Here is an 18058-nt window from a genome sequence, read left to right as displayed (position 1 = left end):
CCAGTTGTTAATAACGATTTTTTTGACTAAGACTTTGACTGGAATGTCATGCATAAAGGAGACATGCTTGGGCTTTGGTTGTTACCAAAAAGCCCTGAGCAACTGGGACTGACTTTCAAAGGTAATAAAAGTCCACGAGATAAAAGACCTGGTACCTTGGATGGATGAGCAGTCCATAGCAATCTTTGCAGGGAAGGAACGAAGGTTGTTTTCCTGAAAGATGGCTAGAAGGGACCTTAAGGCACAATGGAAAACCAGGAGGACCTGGAAAAGACAGGTGTTTATAGGCAAGGCTGAATGCCAGGTATGTGGCTCAGCTTCTGTGCCCTGAAGGGCAGACTGAAGGTCACCCTAAATGTTCCTTGCGTAAGTTCCAGCAAAGCAGAACTAAAGATCATAAGTGATCATTTGCTGCTCTTGTTGTGTTTATGGAATCATTAATTAAAAATGAACTTAATGCAGTCCCTTTAATGACAAGGAGGGTAATCTTAGGGAGAAAAATCAAGATGCAAGGAAGACCACAATGCCCAGTGGTAGACTATAAAGTAGTGCAGCTAACCGTCTTTAAAGTTTCTTTTCATTTAAAATGTGTTTTCATTTGAAAGTTAAACTATGTCTGTGGCATTATCAAAGATGTTTAATTTACAGGCAAGAAGAATGTCAAATGCCTTGCAACTGGATGTCTTTCCGATAAGACAGTCCTACAGATCTATAAACGTGTGTGGGTTATGTTACATAAATTAACATGTGTTTTCTGTTTTCAAAGGGCATAAGCCTACGATCTCATTACCTGAGTGATTGTCTGTACGTATAGACCTCACTTAATCCTGTCTGCATTGCTGCCTCCTGAGACTCAATGGTTTGGCTGAACTAAGTGGCTGGGTTGGTGAAGTACGGGGTGGTCTGTGGGCTTCACTTTAAAACCGGTTTCTCTTTTCTATCCTAATGGCTTGGACAGAAAGAGCCCAGAGGCCTGAGAGGGGGGAAACCTAAAATATTTCCCTCAGTCCAAACTAAGTATAATGGGCAAAAGGGTTTTGGACAGGTGAGATGTACCTGGCATACCTTCCTCCAAAGAAGCCCTTCTTTTCCCTAATGTGGGACATTGAAAAATTAATACCTGTCTTTTGTCATCTAGTGGTTACGGATTGAATGATGTCCTTTAACCCTGTTGCCCACAGAATACAACAAGGATGCCGGCCTGTTAAACCAAGCATGCCGTTGTCCAGAGACAGCCAACCAACCTGGAGTCTGCACGATCCTTCCCCTTGTAGGAAGGCCACCCTCCCCTCCACATCCCCACTCTTATTAGGGATTTCTTGACCCAAGGGTAGGTAGGACGACGACCATGTCCAGCTTGAAGCAGCTAGAGGAGCTCGAGACCTTCGTCCATTTTCCTTTATAAGATTGTAAAGGGTCTTAAGTCTGAGAGGGAGGGATTGTTATTTTTTATTGTTAAAACATTTAACTAATTAATTAATTATTTTTTTTTAAAAAGAAGAATATATGAAAGGGTGAGCCATGGGCATGGACTTGGGGAGGGGATTGTCAGGGAAGGCGGGTACTGGGCGGAGGGGAGCAAAGGGGAAAAAAATGGAACTATTGTAACAATATAATCAATAAAATATACTTAAAAAAAAAAAAAGAATGCAACTCACTTCTTTTAGTCTTTTCTGCAAATCTTTGACTTGATGTGAATATTCCTCCAAAACACGTTCAATGTGTTCTCTTCCAGGGTAAGGGATGACTTTCTTGTGAGAATCAAGTTCTACTTCATGTTTAGGGATAAAAGGAATTTGTGTCAAAGTTCCAGATGGAGATGTGTTTTCAATGATTGTACCACGAATAGATGACATAAAAAATGGACTTGAAGGACCTAAATATTAAAGAATTAATTAATTAGCTTATTACTGAAATAATTTTGTGACAAACATTATCCTAGGTGATTCCGTTATTGAACCATGAAGGAGAACAAGGTCTCATGAGGCAAACAGACAAGCGAAAATATCTGAGATAGAGGAGCACATGGTGAAAAGGAGGGGTGGATTAGTGAGAAGGAGGGAGTTTTACCTGATAGTAATCAAGTGATACATGAGCTGAATGAGCCTTGAAGTATCTATGAGTAAGACTTAACTAGTCTGGAGAACAAGGGGAGAGGAAGGGCATTTTAGACAGTGGGAGTACCATAATTATTGGGGAGGAGGCTTAAAACAGCATGGCGTATTCTGGGGGAGAGGAAAAGTAGTGGCTAGATATGAGAATGAAAATGCAGGACAGATCATGAAGAGCCTTGTGGTCATGCCAAGGAGTTTGGATTTCATTTTGAAAGCTCAGACGAATCGACCTGAAAGTAGGGAATTAATATAAGTAGATTTGTGTTTTGAAAAAGCTCTCTGGCTTCGGTGTGGAGAATGCATTGATGGGGATAAAAAGTGAAGGTAGAGAATCCAAGTAGGAGAAAGCTTTCAATGACGCAGGCAAGAAACAGCAAGGGTGCACCCTGAAGCAGAAGCAGTGGTGACAGACACAAAGGCATGGATTTGAGAAATGCATGTGGAAAGTAAAAGAGAGGGAGGTGTCAAGTATTTCTCCTGGGTTTGGACTCCGGCAACAGCCAAGTAAGGATGTTTGATTCGCAAATACTGTACATGCACCTGAAGTTAAGGGTTAAGGAGTGAATCTTTGTTTCAGAGAATAGGATTTGGGAATTATCAGCATAAGAGTTCTAGTGGATCCCTGGAGTCAATGGGATCATCTAGGGGCAGCATATGAAGTGAAAAGAGAAGAGGATCAAGAAGAGTACTCTGAGGAAATATCAATATTTAAATGGAAGACAAAAGAAGCAAAACCCAGGAAGATTTATAAAAGACAAACAGAGGTTTTAGAGAATTATATTCAAGACATACGACTGTCTTGCACTGAGAAAGAGACAGTGTGAAGTAAAAAGAGGCCTTTTCATAAGCAGGCTGAGAAGAATGCTCAACTGAAAATATACGCTACCTTTAATGCAAAAGAAAGGACTCAAAGTTAGACCCAAGAGTCTGGAGATGGAGTCAAGAACCACGGAGAATTATTTCCAGGGCCAAGTTCTCATCAAGGAATGGTCAACCTGTGCCCAGCTGAATTTCAGAATTGCGATGGACAAGTGCTTCCTGTTTTCCCCTTTTTGAATAGGATTGTGGATAGTGGTTATCCTGTGCCTCCCTACCACTGAATGTTGTGTATCACAGGTCTTCAGATTAAGAGGAACTCCACTCAAGAAGCTGTTTTAAGGAATTAAAATTGAGGAGCTTCATCCATTCCTGAACCCATTTAGATAAAGAGATTCTGGCCTTTAAGCAGATGATATCATGGGATCAGACTGTGAGAGAAATGTAAACAGTTTGTGACTTAGATACAATAATGTGACAATGCAGGAAATCATCCTTATGCTCAGGTTTTGAGGCAAGAATCACGATGCCTTCAACTTCAGCAAAATGAAATATAAATTGTAGGTATGGAAATAAAGCAAATATGATAAAATGTTGACAACTAGTGCTATCCAGGTAAAGGGTATATAAGATAATCATGGTACTATTTTTCAATGTTTCTACAATTTTGGAAAAATTAAAAGTAAAGTGCTGGGGGAAAAGAGTTCACTGGATTTAGTAAAAAGGGGGGAAATCTAGTCACATTTGCCAGAATGACTTCATTGGAATACTGGGTTCAAAAGTCGTAAATCAGTAGCTTACAGAGTGAATGGATGATGAAGATATGGAGACAGTGAATGCCCACTTCTCTTTCAGAAGACACAGGTATGAAGAAAAGAAGATATAAGTTGAGAAAAAGGCTTTATTTTTGTTTTGTTTTATTTACTTAGTATTTTTAGTTTAGCCGAGATTTAGCATGTTTATATTGATAGACTGAGGGTATTGGAGTGAGTGGGCCAAAGATTTTGCAGAGATTTTGGAGTCCAATCTCTGTGGAAAAGGTGGTGATAGTGGAGATGGGAATTAAAGCATAAGTAGCAAATTAAAAAGCTGCCTCCTCCATTGAGCTATGAAGGAAAGGCATGAATTGTGAAAAACAGTGTGTCTTAGGGGCACGATATGAGAAGGTAAGAAAGTACCAGCCTAACGGCTTTGTTTCCTCTGGCAATCAGGAAATGATGTTATCTGAAAGTAAGAAAGAAGGTGGTAGGTTAAGGGACCTGAGAATGGCATAATTTTGAAAGAAGTATTGTGGGAAAATTAAGAGCAAACTGGCTAAGATCATGAGAAAAATTCCTCAGCAGCATCAAGGACCCAGTTAAGATTTGGGAGACTATGACTTTGAAGTGACAAATTGGTGGAAAATTCACATTTGTGTATTTTTTCCTAGCAGAATCTTCTAGCATCCCAGTACAAAAATGGGGAAGATATCTGCCTGATAAAGATTGGGGTTTTCCTCTAAATAGTGCAACAGGAGAAAAAAGTTGTTAAGGATATTGGCAAGTAATTGGCTGGAATATTGAATAATACATACAAAAAAAGTAAAGATAGGAAGAGGTTAGTAAGTTAGTAGAAAATGGCAGATTCTAGAGCAGTTGTTTTTAGCCTTTGTTGTAAATCAGGATCACCTGGGGAAGTTTAAAACAACAACAAAAATGTAGTGCTCAAGACTCATTCTAGACCTACTGGATCTAAGCCATTTAAATGTTTACAGTTTCAAAAAGTGATTTTGACATGAGGCCATGGTTGAGAACCACTACCCTCATGAGGGAGAAAAAAAAGGTGTTGTAGGAATGAGGCGTGACAGTGCCACAAGATAGGAGGCTGGGTATCAGAAGTCCAAGAGTTCTTGGTGATAAGATCCAAGAGTGAGACAGGGAAGTGGGTGGCTAGAATAAAGGTCAGAACTGTAAGAACTAAAAAGGTCAAGAAGATGTGAGTCTAAGATCTTAGATGGGTCATCCATGAGGACAACGATATTATGGGATGATGATGTGCCTAGAGAGGAAGTGACAATCTGTGAGCTAAGTGCCAGGGCCCACACTGAGTATGAGTGATATAGTGTCAGCAAAGAGGTGTTGATGGGTATAATACAGGAGAGGTGGGTGATAATGGTGTCTTGGATGGTATGAGCATCTTAAGAAGCAGAAGCTTTTACAGAATACGGGTGCTAAAATAAAGAGTTTTAAACAGATTAGTAAATAATAGACCTGTACAGGTGCACCTCAGAGATATTGCGGGTCCAGACCACCGCACTAAAGTGACTATTGTAATAAAGTGAGTCACACAAACTTTTTGGTTTCCCAGGCCATGTAAAATTCATACTTACACTCTATCTATTAAATGTGCAATAGCATTATGTCTAAAAAATGTACACACCCTAATTTAAAAATACTTTATTGCTAAAAATCCTAACCATCACCTGAACCTATTGGGAAAATGGCGCCAATAGACTTGTTCGATGCAGAATTGCCATAATCTTCAATTTGTAAAAATAAATAAATAAAATAAAAATGAAACGCAATATCTACAAAGCACAAGAAAATGAGATATGATTTTTTGCTGAGTGTTGTGTGAACTACTTTTCTCCGGGTTGCTTCCCAACTCATTTCCTGATTAGGTTCACAATGGGAGGTGCTGGTGGAAAAACAGGAGGAAAGACAACAGGTAGGAGAAGGAGGAGACAAGCAGAAGTATTGCTTCCCCCTCACTAGCCTCATATGGGCTTCCGGCTGTTAGTCCTGGCTTCGGCTCCCTGCAGGCAGCCCTCTCTGTGGTTCTAGCTCCCATTTCTATGTTCTGACAACAGTTCCTTTTTTCATAGTCCTTCTAGCCCGAAGAATGGTAGCAGCTTCCTGCAGTTACTAATCTCTGGATTATCTCATCCTGTTATGCTTCTCAGATCTTTCAATACCCTTGTTACCAATTCCCTGTATAAAGACCCACCTGTTTATTCCACCTGTTTCTGTTTTTCAGACTGCTATCTTTTGATTCAAATAATTCCAGTTAGAGGTGATGGGGGCCTGAACTAAGACAGTACTGGGTCAGCCAAAAAGTCCATATAGTTTTTTCCATAAAATAAAAGACACATTTTTCATTTTCACCAATAACTTCATTGATTTGGATATTTTGACTATGTCAGCTGTCTCCCACATGGTATAACATTGATTGCTCTCAATTAATGTCTCATTCGATTACTATCAACTGCAACTGGTTTACCCCACTTTGGAGCATCATTCAGCAAGAAATCTCCAGCATGAAACTACACAAACCACTTTTGATACATCCAAGCAGCCACAGTACTGCACAAACTTTTTTTTTTTTTTTTCCAAGTCAACTGCCCGTTTATTAGCATTGGGACTGCAACCTAACAGTTTCCAGTAAATATGCTGAACTGCAATGAAATGACAGAACAAGGTAAGGTTCAGATATGTGAATGGCAGGCCCTTATTTCTTCTACTCATTCTTGTCGTAGTCCCACTTGGCAGAGAAGCCCTGGATAGGGCTGACCTTCATGTCCAGCATCCTCTTGGTCTGCTTGGCCACCCACTCTTCTTCAAAGGTGTGCGGGATGGGGCCATACACGTAGCGCTTTTCCCATATGAGAAGGATAGCAGTGAAGCCAATGAAAAACATGGCAGCACCCACAATTGTCTTCCACTCATTTGTGCTCCTGTTCATTTCAGCGAAGTTCTCGTTGAACTTAATGCGATACAATTCAACTTTTTCATCAATTGACAGGCTGCTCCAGGGGTTCTTCTCCTTCTCTTTCAAGGCTTTCTGGCTGGCAGAAAGGTTCTTGACATGAGCCACATCAGGCAAGGGATGGTAACGTCGATCAACATAACTCGGGAGAGCAAAGTCCTCACTCTTCACAACACTCCCGTGTGCATGTACACACACCAAGGTGGAAATTGCTCTGGTAGTCAACATTCTGCCACCACTGCCGCTGCTACCCAGCAGCAGTCCGCTGTGCCTGCCGCGACCGCCCTCTACACCCTAGCTGCTCCTTTTTCTTTCAGTGGCATGTTTACCTTTCTTTAAATAATAAAGCATAATATGCCTAAAATGTTATATATTTTCTTCCATCTTCAATATTAAAATGGCTACACAAAAATTCATCAATTTGAGTTTTTTTTAATGCATGCTGATATAATTGTTGTCACAATACAACCAACATAATTGTTTCAAATGAAGTTAAAGACAACTTAGTGCTACTAGAGCCATCTTAACAGAAAAAAAAAACCCAAACTTTTTGGCCAATGGAGATGGAGAGGGAAAAATGGATTTCTGACAATAGGACAAGATGTAGTACCTGACTGGATGTGAGGGTGGTTAAGAGAAAAGAAGTCAAAATGATACAGAATTCTGGCTTAGAGCAGATGAGGGAAGAGTAGATATTTAGGGAAACATGGAATGTGTTGAAATGCCTCAACACGGAATTAATTTTTAAGCCAAAAAAGTAATGTAAATATATGCTAAACAAAACAGATATGCTATTTTTAAAAGACTGCACAATTTCTTCCTCAAAAGTACACTTATAAACAATATAGTAAACATTCATAGCCAAGATCTGTGCCGTAAACAGTTAAAAACAAAACATACTAAAAAAACATCAGTTTGAATGAATATTAGGAAGACTGCTTAATTTTATTTTTTCCTCATTTTGTTTTATAAAGAACACATACCTCCATTGGATGTGATATCACTACCTGATAAAAGATCTTCATTATTTGATTCGAAAGACTTTTGTTCCATATTAAATATTGCTGCCTCTTCTTAGAGATCTTGAAATATGAATACTTCCCTGTTTGGTTCTTTCAGTTCTTATCTATAAAAGACAGGGACCCAATATTTATTAACAAGATATTATTGGAGAGAAACTGACTTCACTCATGTTTGAAACTCCATAATAATTTTTCACCAGGAAAATATTTATATAAAAAATCTATTACATAAAATTAATAAGTGAATAGAATATTATTGTAAAAATTCTTGATTTTGATGGCCAACTGGCTTATTAAAGACAACCTGAAAATAAAAACCTAACACTTTAATTATTAACAGTCTAATTGGGAACAGAGTTTTCTCTCTTCTTAAGTCTCTCTCATAAAGTTACATTGTCAAATGATGGAGGAAAATATCTCTTCAGTAAAAATATCACAAATTAGTAAAAAATATAAATCACAAATCAGAAAATTGGAAATCATTAATAGAAATTGAAAAACTTCTTTGATATCAAATAGTGCTTATAATTTTAGATTAGCCCAAGAGGGAACATCTGGGTTTGGAAAACAATGGTGGTGGCCTGATTCCAAATCTCCCTCTTATCTTCTGAAAACAACCATAAAATCAACAAAGGGAACAAACAAATAAAACCACATGGACTCCACACCTTCCACCATCAGCATCTCTAGCATCTCTGAAAGACAGAGAATACCACAACCTTCAAATTATCTGTAAGCAGAGGGAAATTTATTTCAAAATTTCTCCCCCAGACTACCTACTAGCACTGCAAGTCTGTGGGTATGCAGAACGGGAGAGGAGAGGCTTAAAAGGAGCAGGGGGAGCAGGGCGCTGAGAGGAAGCACAGACGTACTCACCTCAGAAAGTGAACAACAAAAGCTGAAATGCTAAGTGCAAGCTGCAGCTTTATAGTCCATAGCCCTGGTTATGTCTTAAGGACTTGAAAGGGTGCGGGGACCAGAAGTAGCAGCCTCAGAGAAGAAACTGCCCAGAAAGGGGCACTCTCAAACTAGGAATTCTGTTCACTCAAGGAATAAGAATAGACAAAAGCAGACCACATTCACATAAAACTGCTATAAAATGTAAGAAAATGTGAATAAAAGAATTTTAAAAAGAAAAAGTAAGGAAGAAACACCAAACAAAACCACAAATAATACATACAGTAATTACACCACAAGATAAAAATGTAATAATAATATGACAGAATTTAGACCTCATGTAACAGTCATGTCAATAAATATGAAGGCACTTAACCTGCCAATTCAAAGATTTTCAAATTTACTTAAAAAAAAAAAAACAACCCTACACAGTACACAGGAGGATACCCAAACAGCACTGATACAAATACAGTGATAGGTAAAGGTTTGCCAGGCAAATTAAAACAATAAGAAACCATGGATTGAAATCCTGATACCAGATTATGAAATCCTCAAGCCAGACTATTGAATAAGACAAAGGGCACCTAAAGTTAGAAGCCACATTCTACAATAAAGATATTACTTCCAATTCTATGTACGATAGAACAAAACCACTTAGATAAAATATAATATTGTGTGATAATAATAGAAATTAAAGAATTTCTGAAATATAATGCCAATGAAAACATTATACATCAGAATCTGAGATATGAGTTTGGTGCAAAAGTAATGTCTGACTCTTTTAAAAAGAAAGTTATAGATAGTATTTATTAAATTTGTGCCTCTTCTTATAATTTTTTAATGTCACAGTGACTAATTTATACCTCAGTTTTTCAGATTATCAAAGTGTTGTTCATAATCATTGACAATATTTGCACCCATGTTCGTCCCATCTAAAGCCCACATTAGAAATGTTTTACTCTATGAGTTTCATAAAGGTGCCAATCCAAGTACAGCAGCAAAGTCTATTCAGAGCGCTTACGGGGACGATGCAGTGACTGAAAGAAGTTGCAGGAGGTGGTTTTCCAGTTCCCAAAGTGGGGACTTCAGTTTGAAAAATGAGCCAAAAGAGGGCTGTCCAAAAAAACTTGATTCCGAAGTGTTGGAAGCTATTGTCACAGAAAACCCCACCATTACCTCTAGGAAACTTGCAGAACAATTTAACGTAGCCCATACAACCATGTTATGCCGACTGAAAAGGATCAGAAAGGTTCAGTAGCTGGAAAATGGGCCACACACGAACTGTCTCCAGAGAATCTGCAACGGCGTGTTGCTTGTTGTGAATCATTGCTTTCGCGACACCTTCAGGCACCATTTTTAGGTAGGCTTGTTACATGTGCAGAGAAGTGGGTCCTTTACCATAACATTAAACACCACCGATCGTGGATCAGTCGAGGAGGAAGAAGAGTTCAACCAAGAGGAGGATTTCATCCAAAGAAGATCATGTTCAGTGTATGGTGGGATATGGAAGGAAATGTCCATTACAAACTGTTAGACAATAATCAAACAATTACTGCTAATCTTTATGTGAACAATTTCGTCATTTGAAAGCAGCTTTGAACCAAAAGCAACCCTCCTTAGTCAACAGAAAGGGTGTCATCTTCCATCATGATAATGCTCGTCCTCACACAGCACAACTCACCAAAAATTTCTTGAAAGAGCTTGATTGGGAAATATTGCTTCATCCTCCATATTCTCCTGACCTTACTCCTTCTGATTATCTCTTGGTTCAGGGACTACAGAACCATTTTGATGGTCTTAGGTTGACATCAAGAGAAGAGGCTGAAAATGAGTTGAATTCATATTTTGCTTCAAAACCTAAAGAATTTTACAAGCATGGCATTTATAAGCTAGTTGACAGATGGAATGAGGTTCTAGGAAGCAAAGGAGGTTATGTTAATGAATAAATATTTTCATAATCATGGGCTTTTTTATTTTTAAAATAGACCTCAAAATCGGACATTATTTTTGCACCAACCTAAGAGTGGAAAGAAAAAAGTTCCTAGCCTTAAACATCTATTTCAATAAAAATGGAAGACTGAAAACAAGTGATTTAAATTTCTAACATAAAAAGGTGGATAAAAAGTAAAACAAAAGAAAGCACATGGTAGGAAATAATAAAGATAAGGCAGAAATTAATGAGGTAGAAAACAGAAAAATAGATCAAAATAACAAATCAAAATCCTGATTCTTTAAAAAACTATATGTATATAGGTATTAACCAGCAAAGGGGAAGAAAGAGAAACATCATATATAACATGCTGTTTATTATTTTTACATTAATTCATGATCATAAACATAGTGTTAAAAGGATTTTTTTAAAAATAACCTGTGAACTGAAGAGAATTTCATTGAACAGAATTACTTTTTATTTCACTCACAGTTTCTCCCTTTTGATTACTGAGGTGCCATCTGTCAAAACTACAAACAGATAAATTCTACATTAATAAGTTTTGTGTTATCAATTTTAGGAAATAAGTAGTAGGTATGGAGACATTCTGTAAGGAATTATAATAAATGGAATGTTAGTCAACATTGCTAGGCAATTTAAATGTTCTAAATAGAAGAAATTGCTATTTGGGAAAAAAAACCTTCATTTAAACAAGTTTTATCACGAATGCATGCTGTATAATTTAACTTACACACTATAATGATGCGTTTGGGGATTCTTTAGGATGATGAAAGACACTAAGACAATTCAAATTACTGAGTAATGCTATTAGCATAAACTAGATGAAGCAATGAGCAGGACAGGCAGAATCATATACCCCAGTGTTGGGCAATTATATACTAATCCAATCTGCTTAATACCAAACTTTTTGGTATCAAGCACGAATCAGAACCTTTGAGCAAGGTAAGCAGAACTTGAACTATAAGTTGGAGAGAGAGAAAAGAAGAAAAGAGGTTAGAATATACTAATATGGAAACCACATTTGTTTACTTTGGCATAAAATGATGAATGCAATAAACTCATTAATTCAGTATCCACTGATAGGTAGTAGGCCACTGAAGAGTAGCAGAAATTGAGAGGGAAATTTTTTTCTTAGAAAATTTAATAGTTTAAAGAAGATAGCATAGCATAGGGTTAATTACTTAATCAAGAATTTAAAACAACCATTTATTTGTAAAGAAGATGCTTGGTACTTCTACTTGCCAATGCTGCTCATTATTTTATGAACTTTACACTAATGAAATCTGTTTTTTAAAAAGCACTTGAATTCAGATTTTCACTATTTTAGATTGAACATATCCTGAACTTGGTCAAAGCATTCACTGTTCCTCTACTTTCATGAAACTTTAAGAATTGGGACACTATTCCTATTTTCAGACATAGAGCTTATTAAATAATTAAGGATTATTGGTAAAGGGAAGTTTTGCCTCAGTAAGTCATAAATTGTTAAAATGCTGTACTTTGTTGATATGGGGGTCATAACATGAATTTTTATGTGTTTGATTTAAATCTCTGAGTAAAGTATAAAGATGAGATCTTAGCCTTTTCTGGTATGTGCAAGGTTTATTATGAACAATTCCATCTGATTTAAAATTATGAACAGATTTACATTAAAAGAAGCCTTACATATTTGACAAGTGGTAGGTAGGTAAAGATTCTAAATGAGATTACAGTTATGTTTTCCAAACTTTTTTAAAGTAGTGGAAACCTTTCTTTAAATCTTCAGAGTCCCAACTACACACCCTCCTCTTTGCCGCAGAGACACCGTTATGGAATACAGAAGGCTCTGCTTAGCAGTATTTGAAAAACACAGACAAAGACTTAATAGCTGTATCTTAGATACTCCAGCCTAGGCATTTATCAAGTTCAAGGCTGCAGTTTCTAAAATAGATTAGATATAGATATAATAAATTAGTATATCAGTTGTATATGTTCATAATTCTTAAATATAAATATAAAATGAGATACCTTAATATCTGGATATTCTTATTTTCACTTATCCTATTAACACCTGGGGAAAAAAACCAAAATAATTTTAAAATCTGCTTATTAATCTATAATACTTCATTATCTGAAATTTACTATTTTCAAAAATTTCTATTCAAAAGTTCATTTTCATCACTTATGATCTTGACAACATCTAAAACACATATATACAACAATAGCAACAAAAAACCTTTAAATTTTTTTCCTTTGGGCTTCTGTTGTACATGGAAGTATATTTTAAGGGATTTATCTAGACTATGTTTGTACAACAGAACATGTACAATTATATGCTCCCTGTTGGTTCAATGTTAATTTTGTTGGTACAGATCTTCCTTTTTTTTTTTATAAAGAAGATATAGAGACCAAGCTTTTCTTCTTTTTATTTTATATTTTTATGTTCTTCCTTCTTTTTATTTTTTAAATTATTTATTTATTTGTTTTGTTTACTTATTTTTAGAAAGAGGGGAAAGGAGAAAGAGAGGGAGAGAAACATCACTGTGTGGTTCCGTCTCACTTGCGCCCCAAATGGGGATCTGACGTGCAACCTGGTTATGTGCCCTGACTGGGAATCAAACCAGCGACACTTGGCTCACAGGCCGATGCTCAATCCACTGAGCCACAGCAGCCAGGGCATGCTGGTACAGATCTTACTGTCATTATCAATATAATGCAGCAAATAAACCTATAGGCACATGGCCCCCCTTTCCCACTGTACATTCCCAGACCAACCTTTCTCCAGGTACAATCCAAACTGACTTAAATAGAACACCTGAATGTCTCCTGACCATTTAAACTGCTTTCCATTGCTTGGAGATGCTTTGACCAGGCAACAACTCTTGTGCTTAGTTTGAAAAGTTACTAGGCAGAGGAACTTCTGTGAGTGGGCTAGGAATAGATCTATAAATTTTAAGCAGTAGAACTGAGATGATAAACAACTTGGATTTTGCGACTATCTCAGGGGAATCTAAGTAAGCAGTTGCCACGTTGGAAAAATGAGGCACAATGTGCAGAATTAGGACAAATGATTAGGAGTACAGGGAGGTACAGTCTAGTTCAGGATAGAGATGGACTTTCTAAAAACTAGACCACCTGAATATATACATGGTGAGCGTCCTTGTGAGGTGTTCAAGCTGAAGGTGGAGGAACATTTGTTGGGATGACAACTGTCATTGGCTGTCCTCTCTTGGGCAGAATGTTGGACTAGAAGATCTCTAAACTCTTCTTCAGTTTGGACATTCTATAATTTATTACAGAAAACATTTAGCAAAAAGATGACCAGAAAAATATGATGACTTCTCACAGGTGATTTTAGGGAACAGAAAAACCAGATAGGGACAATTCCACTGCTTTCATTAAGTTTCATGCTATTTTGTTAAAAATAAATTGGCTCTAGAAAAATTTTAATGAATGTATGTTCCTTTAACACCTCTGCATATATGTTTACAGTTATCTTAAATTCAGTATACACCAAATCTGGTCTCTTCACATTCTCACCTAATCTGCTTTCTAGGGTGTTCTCAGCTGACACCATAAACCCAACTTCCCACGTTAGTCATTTCAGTGTCTTCATCTATTATTGCTCATCTCCCCAAACTCCACATCCAATCAGCAGCCACAGTCTGTTGAGTCTATTTCTGTAATATCTTCTAACCCAGCAAAGAAGACTTAATTGTGGTCATAAGTCACAAGGAATGAATCCTTAAATATGCAATTTAGTTAATTTTAGTCCTATTGTATTCTCTCATGCTTTAACCAACTCTTGCCAGACCTACTACAAAAACCTCAAAATGATCTTTCTCACAATCTTAGAGTTTACTTTTAAATCAGAGTCATTGTCATATCTTGCTCAAAGATTAAGGTTTCAACTTAAATTATTGCTCAAAACCCCGTACGATCAGGCCTAACCAACCTCCCAGCTTCACCTCCACTCCCAACACATACTGTGCCCAAATCAAGGTCTGCTTGCTCTGCCCTGAGAGTGTGCTACTCATTTAGAATTCTGATTTTATTTATACTCTTTTCTTTTGTTCCTCCTTTCCTTCTTAGCAAAAACCTCTACCGTTCAGTTTTTAGGAATGTTGAAAAAGAGGTTTTATACTGTATTACAGGTGGCAATATACATCGATTCAGTTTTTAAAATCAATGTTCTAATAATAAGAGAATGAAAACTGCCCAACGCCTCTGAAAAAAATAATTTAATGTAATAATTTACATTTGGAAGACATGTTCCCCTTATTCTTCCCACATCAAAAGTCGTAAACTTCAATTAAATCATTCATTATATAAGCCATTGGCACAGGGCCTGGCACATAATAATTATTAATTACTGTTGTTGGCATTTTGATGGTTCACAGTGCTTCACTGCTATGATTAATACTTATATGAATACTAGAGATAGAGCTGTCTAAGATCAAGACTGATCAAATTTCTACCCTCATGGATCTTAGAGGCTAATGGGGAAGAGAGACATAAAAGAAACAAATCAAAATATAACTTTGGAGAATGGTTAACTGCAATGGTAAGAATAACACAGGGTAGCAGTATACAGAGAGATGAAGTTGAAGCTACTTAGTTATTAGGGTAGATCAAAGAAGGACTTCATGAAGAAGTGACATTCGAACTGAATGACGAAATGGAATCAGCCCCACAGAGGACTGGGGAAGATCCTAAGAGGAAACACCATTGCAAAGGCCCTGAGATGAAAGGGCTCAGTGTTCACTGTCTGATGAAGAAGGAGGCAGTGAGGCTGCATGTAGTCAAGGGTGGGCGATAGGCTTGCTTACGGACAGCCAACTGTGTGCCCTGTCCAAAGCAACGCTGTGTGTATTATCACTTCCTTTCTTAAATTATTCTGAAAAGTTGGTGGTGAGGTTGGTAGGAGGTAGGGCTTGTGGGGCCTTAAAAAAGCCATACTAAGGACTTCACAGTTTAGGATTTTAATCAGAGGCATATAATCCTCCAGCAGTTGGGTGGACAATATGCTGAGTAGCGTAGCCCAGCAGAGGGACTAAAACCTAACCCTAAAGTAAATCAGTGATCAAAAGTGGATTGGAGCTGGGGTTGGGAATGGGGGTAGACGGTAAATGGGTATGAGGGACTTTTTTGGGGGGGTGGAAATGTTCCAAAATTGAATTGTGGTGATGATTGTACTACTCTGGAAATTTACTAAAAATCATTGAATTTTATGGTATGTAAATTATACCTCAAAAAAAGCAATTTAAAAAAGAAGTGAACTGGCTACTGTTCGTGATTTTTTGGTGGGGCAAGAGTAAGGGTGCAAATTAGCTACCTGGGTTCCAGAAACCAATCAATTAAACTTAAACACTTTTTTTGTGCACCCTGAAACCTCCAAAGAGTCTTCATTTCAAGATGACTAGAGGTTGCTTTTAGCCAGATTTTAACATCTCTAACTGGAAGCCCTTCAGCTTTGCCTCTTTTCCTCAGGCCTGAACTCAGTTACGAGGTGCCTGCAACTCTTGATATAACAGCTTCCAACAATGTCTAGCTAAGGACCAAGCCTAAGTCACTTTGTACCTTTATTTTCTAAACCAGAGCAAATACAGTGATATAGTGATAGAAATACATTCGAAAGTTTAAAAATTTACTCTAAGTACTAGACTACCTCTTTTCTAAGCACCTAATTTATTTTCTCTTCTTACCAAACTCCTTGTTTAAGTTTTTTTCCCTTAGAATTTACAGGATTTAGGAAAATATTTAGTGCTTTCCACTATTAAACCTGCCTTTGGCCCAGCAGGAGAGCTTTAAAATATTCATCAGTACAGGACTGGTTCTATGTGATTTATATGCATGACCACATGTACTTGGTCATGTTGTAGCTGTAGCTGTAGCTGTTGTAACGAGTTGCCACAAGCTTGGTGGCTTAAAACGATAGCCATTTATTCTCTCACAGTTTTGAAGGCCAGAGGTCCAAAGTCAGTCTTACGGGGCTCAAATCATAGGTGCTGGCTGGGCTGCCATCGCTCCAGAGGCGTTAGGAAATCTGCTTCTTGCCTCTTCCAGCTTCTGTCGGCTGGTGGTGTTACTTGACTTGTGGCCTCATCACTCTAATCTCTTGCCTCTGTGTCACAGAGTTCTCACCTTTTCTATCAAATCTCCCTCTGCCCCTCTCTTATCAGAAAACTTGTGTTTGCATTTTGAGGCCAACTAGATAATCCAGGATAATCTCCCCCATTTCAGGACCTTTGATTTAATCACACATGCAAAGAACTTGTTTCCTTGTAACATCTACCGGTTCCAGGATTTAAGACCTGATGTGTTTGGCCCTTATTCAGCCTACTACACCATATGGCTTGGGGACAATAGTTTGGGAACAATAGTTCACAGGAGGCCTTATTTAATAAGTTGTGGAGTTTTAAAGTGAGTGACCCTAACATACTAGACAACATTGAGTCTTCTTTGTAACACAGTAAAGGCATTGCACATACAGAATAAATGTCAATTTCTGCCCTCATTTTATTTCGGAAGTATAACAATATCACCGTGACATAAAAACTATTTTATCCACCCACAACACAGATAATTGTATAAGATTAAAAACAGTAAGTGTGATACAGAGGTGTGAGGACCAGACCCCCACCCCAACTCTTCACCCCCCACACGACTTCACACAAGAAGAAACTGTCCTGCCTAACTTTTCTCTAGGACACTGGAAGGTGCTGGCCCTTTCCTGGCTCCGCTGCTGGACAGGAAGCAAGAACTTGTTGCCCCTGAGAAATAGCCCACTTGACTTCCCTTCCACTTTCCCGCGACCTTAAGGTACACCAACAGAACCTCGAACAGCCTGAGTGAGGACTCAGGAGCAGAGTTCTGTTGAAAGGGATGGACTCATTTGAGAACTCATTTCTGATTGATGCTGCTAATAGGGCAGAGCCAGACTCTTAATGCCACTTACAGGGAGCGCTCCAGCTGAAAGGGCCCTTGCACAGCATTTAATACACTGTCATTTTGGGTGACAGGTTGGTGACTGTCCAAGGCCAGACAGCCCTCTTGATCTGCAAGTCTTCCCCACCCCTTACCCCTGTCTGCCGGAAGCGGGGTAGGTACAGCGGTTGGCAGGCAGCAACATTGGGACAAGGGTCCGCGATTATTACCCCGCAATCGAATACTTTGCACAGGGCCCTGGGGTCCCAGAGTTACAGCTAGTGTCCCTGGAGGTCTTGCGATCCCCGAAAACAACAGCAGTCCATTCCGGTAAAGACAAAAAAAAAAAAAAAAAAGTCTGGGTGGTTCCAGAAATGAAGACTCGTTGCTCGGGGTCCTTCGAAGGACCCGCCCCGCACCCTGTCCCCGGGGCCGAGCCCCGCCTCTGTACCTGCAACCCATACCTCATCCTAACAGACCGGCCGCATCCCCGCAAGTCGTCGGCAGGCGCGGCGGCCGCACCTGCGTCCACCCAGCGGCGGCGGCGGCGGGGCGGCTTCTCGGCGGCGGCGGCGGCGGCGCGCGGGACGCGGCCCCGCCCACCCCCG

The 18058-nt window shown here is 38.6% G+C and overlaps 1 protein-coding gene and 1 pseudogene across 1 annotated transcript in view; both read right to left on the bottom strand.

Moving 5' to 3' along the window:
- Positions 1-7727, bottom strand: part of CCDC158 (coiled-coil domain containing 158) — a 68698-nt gene extending 60971 nt beyond the window's left edge. The window contains exons 1-2 of the mRNA XM_090268096.1: positions 7658-7727; positions 1659-1876 (exon numbers count right to left, since the gene is read on the bottom strand). Of these exons, the coding sequence (XP_090124222.1) occupies positions 1659-1876; positions 7658-7727 (288 nt within the window). The remainder of the gene's footprint in view (positions 1-1658; positions 1877-7657) is intronic.
- On the bottom strand, positions 6293-6902 carry LOC150019932 (cytochrome c oxidase subunit 4 isoform 1, mitochondrial pseudogene; annotated as a pseudogene).
- Positions 7728-18058: the final 10331 nt, after the last annotated feature.

Source organism: Furipterus horrens, unplaced genomic scaffold (genome assembly GCF_987537825.1).
Source record: "Furipterus horrens unplaced genomic scaffold, mFurHor1.1.pri manual_scaffold_2, whole genome shotgun sequence".
NCBI lineage: Eukaryota > Metazoa > Chordata > Mammalia > Chiroptera > Furipteridae > Furipterus > Furipterus horrens.
This window is presented reverse-complemented; position numbering and strand designations above follow the sequence as displayed.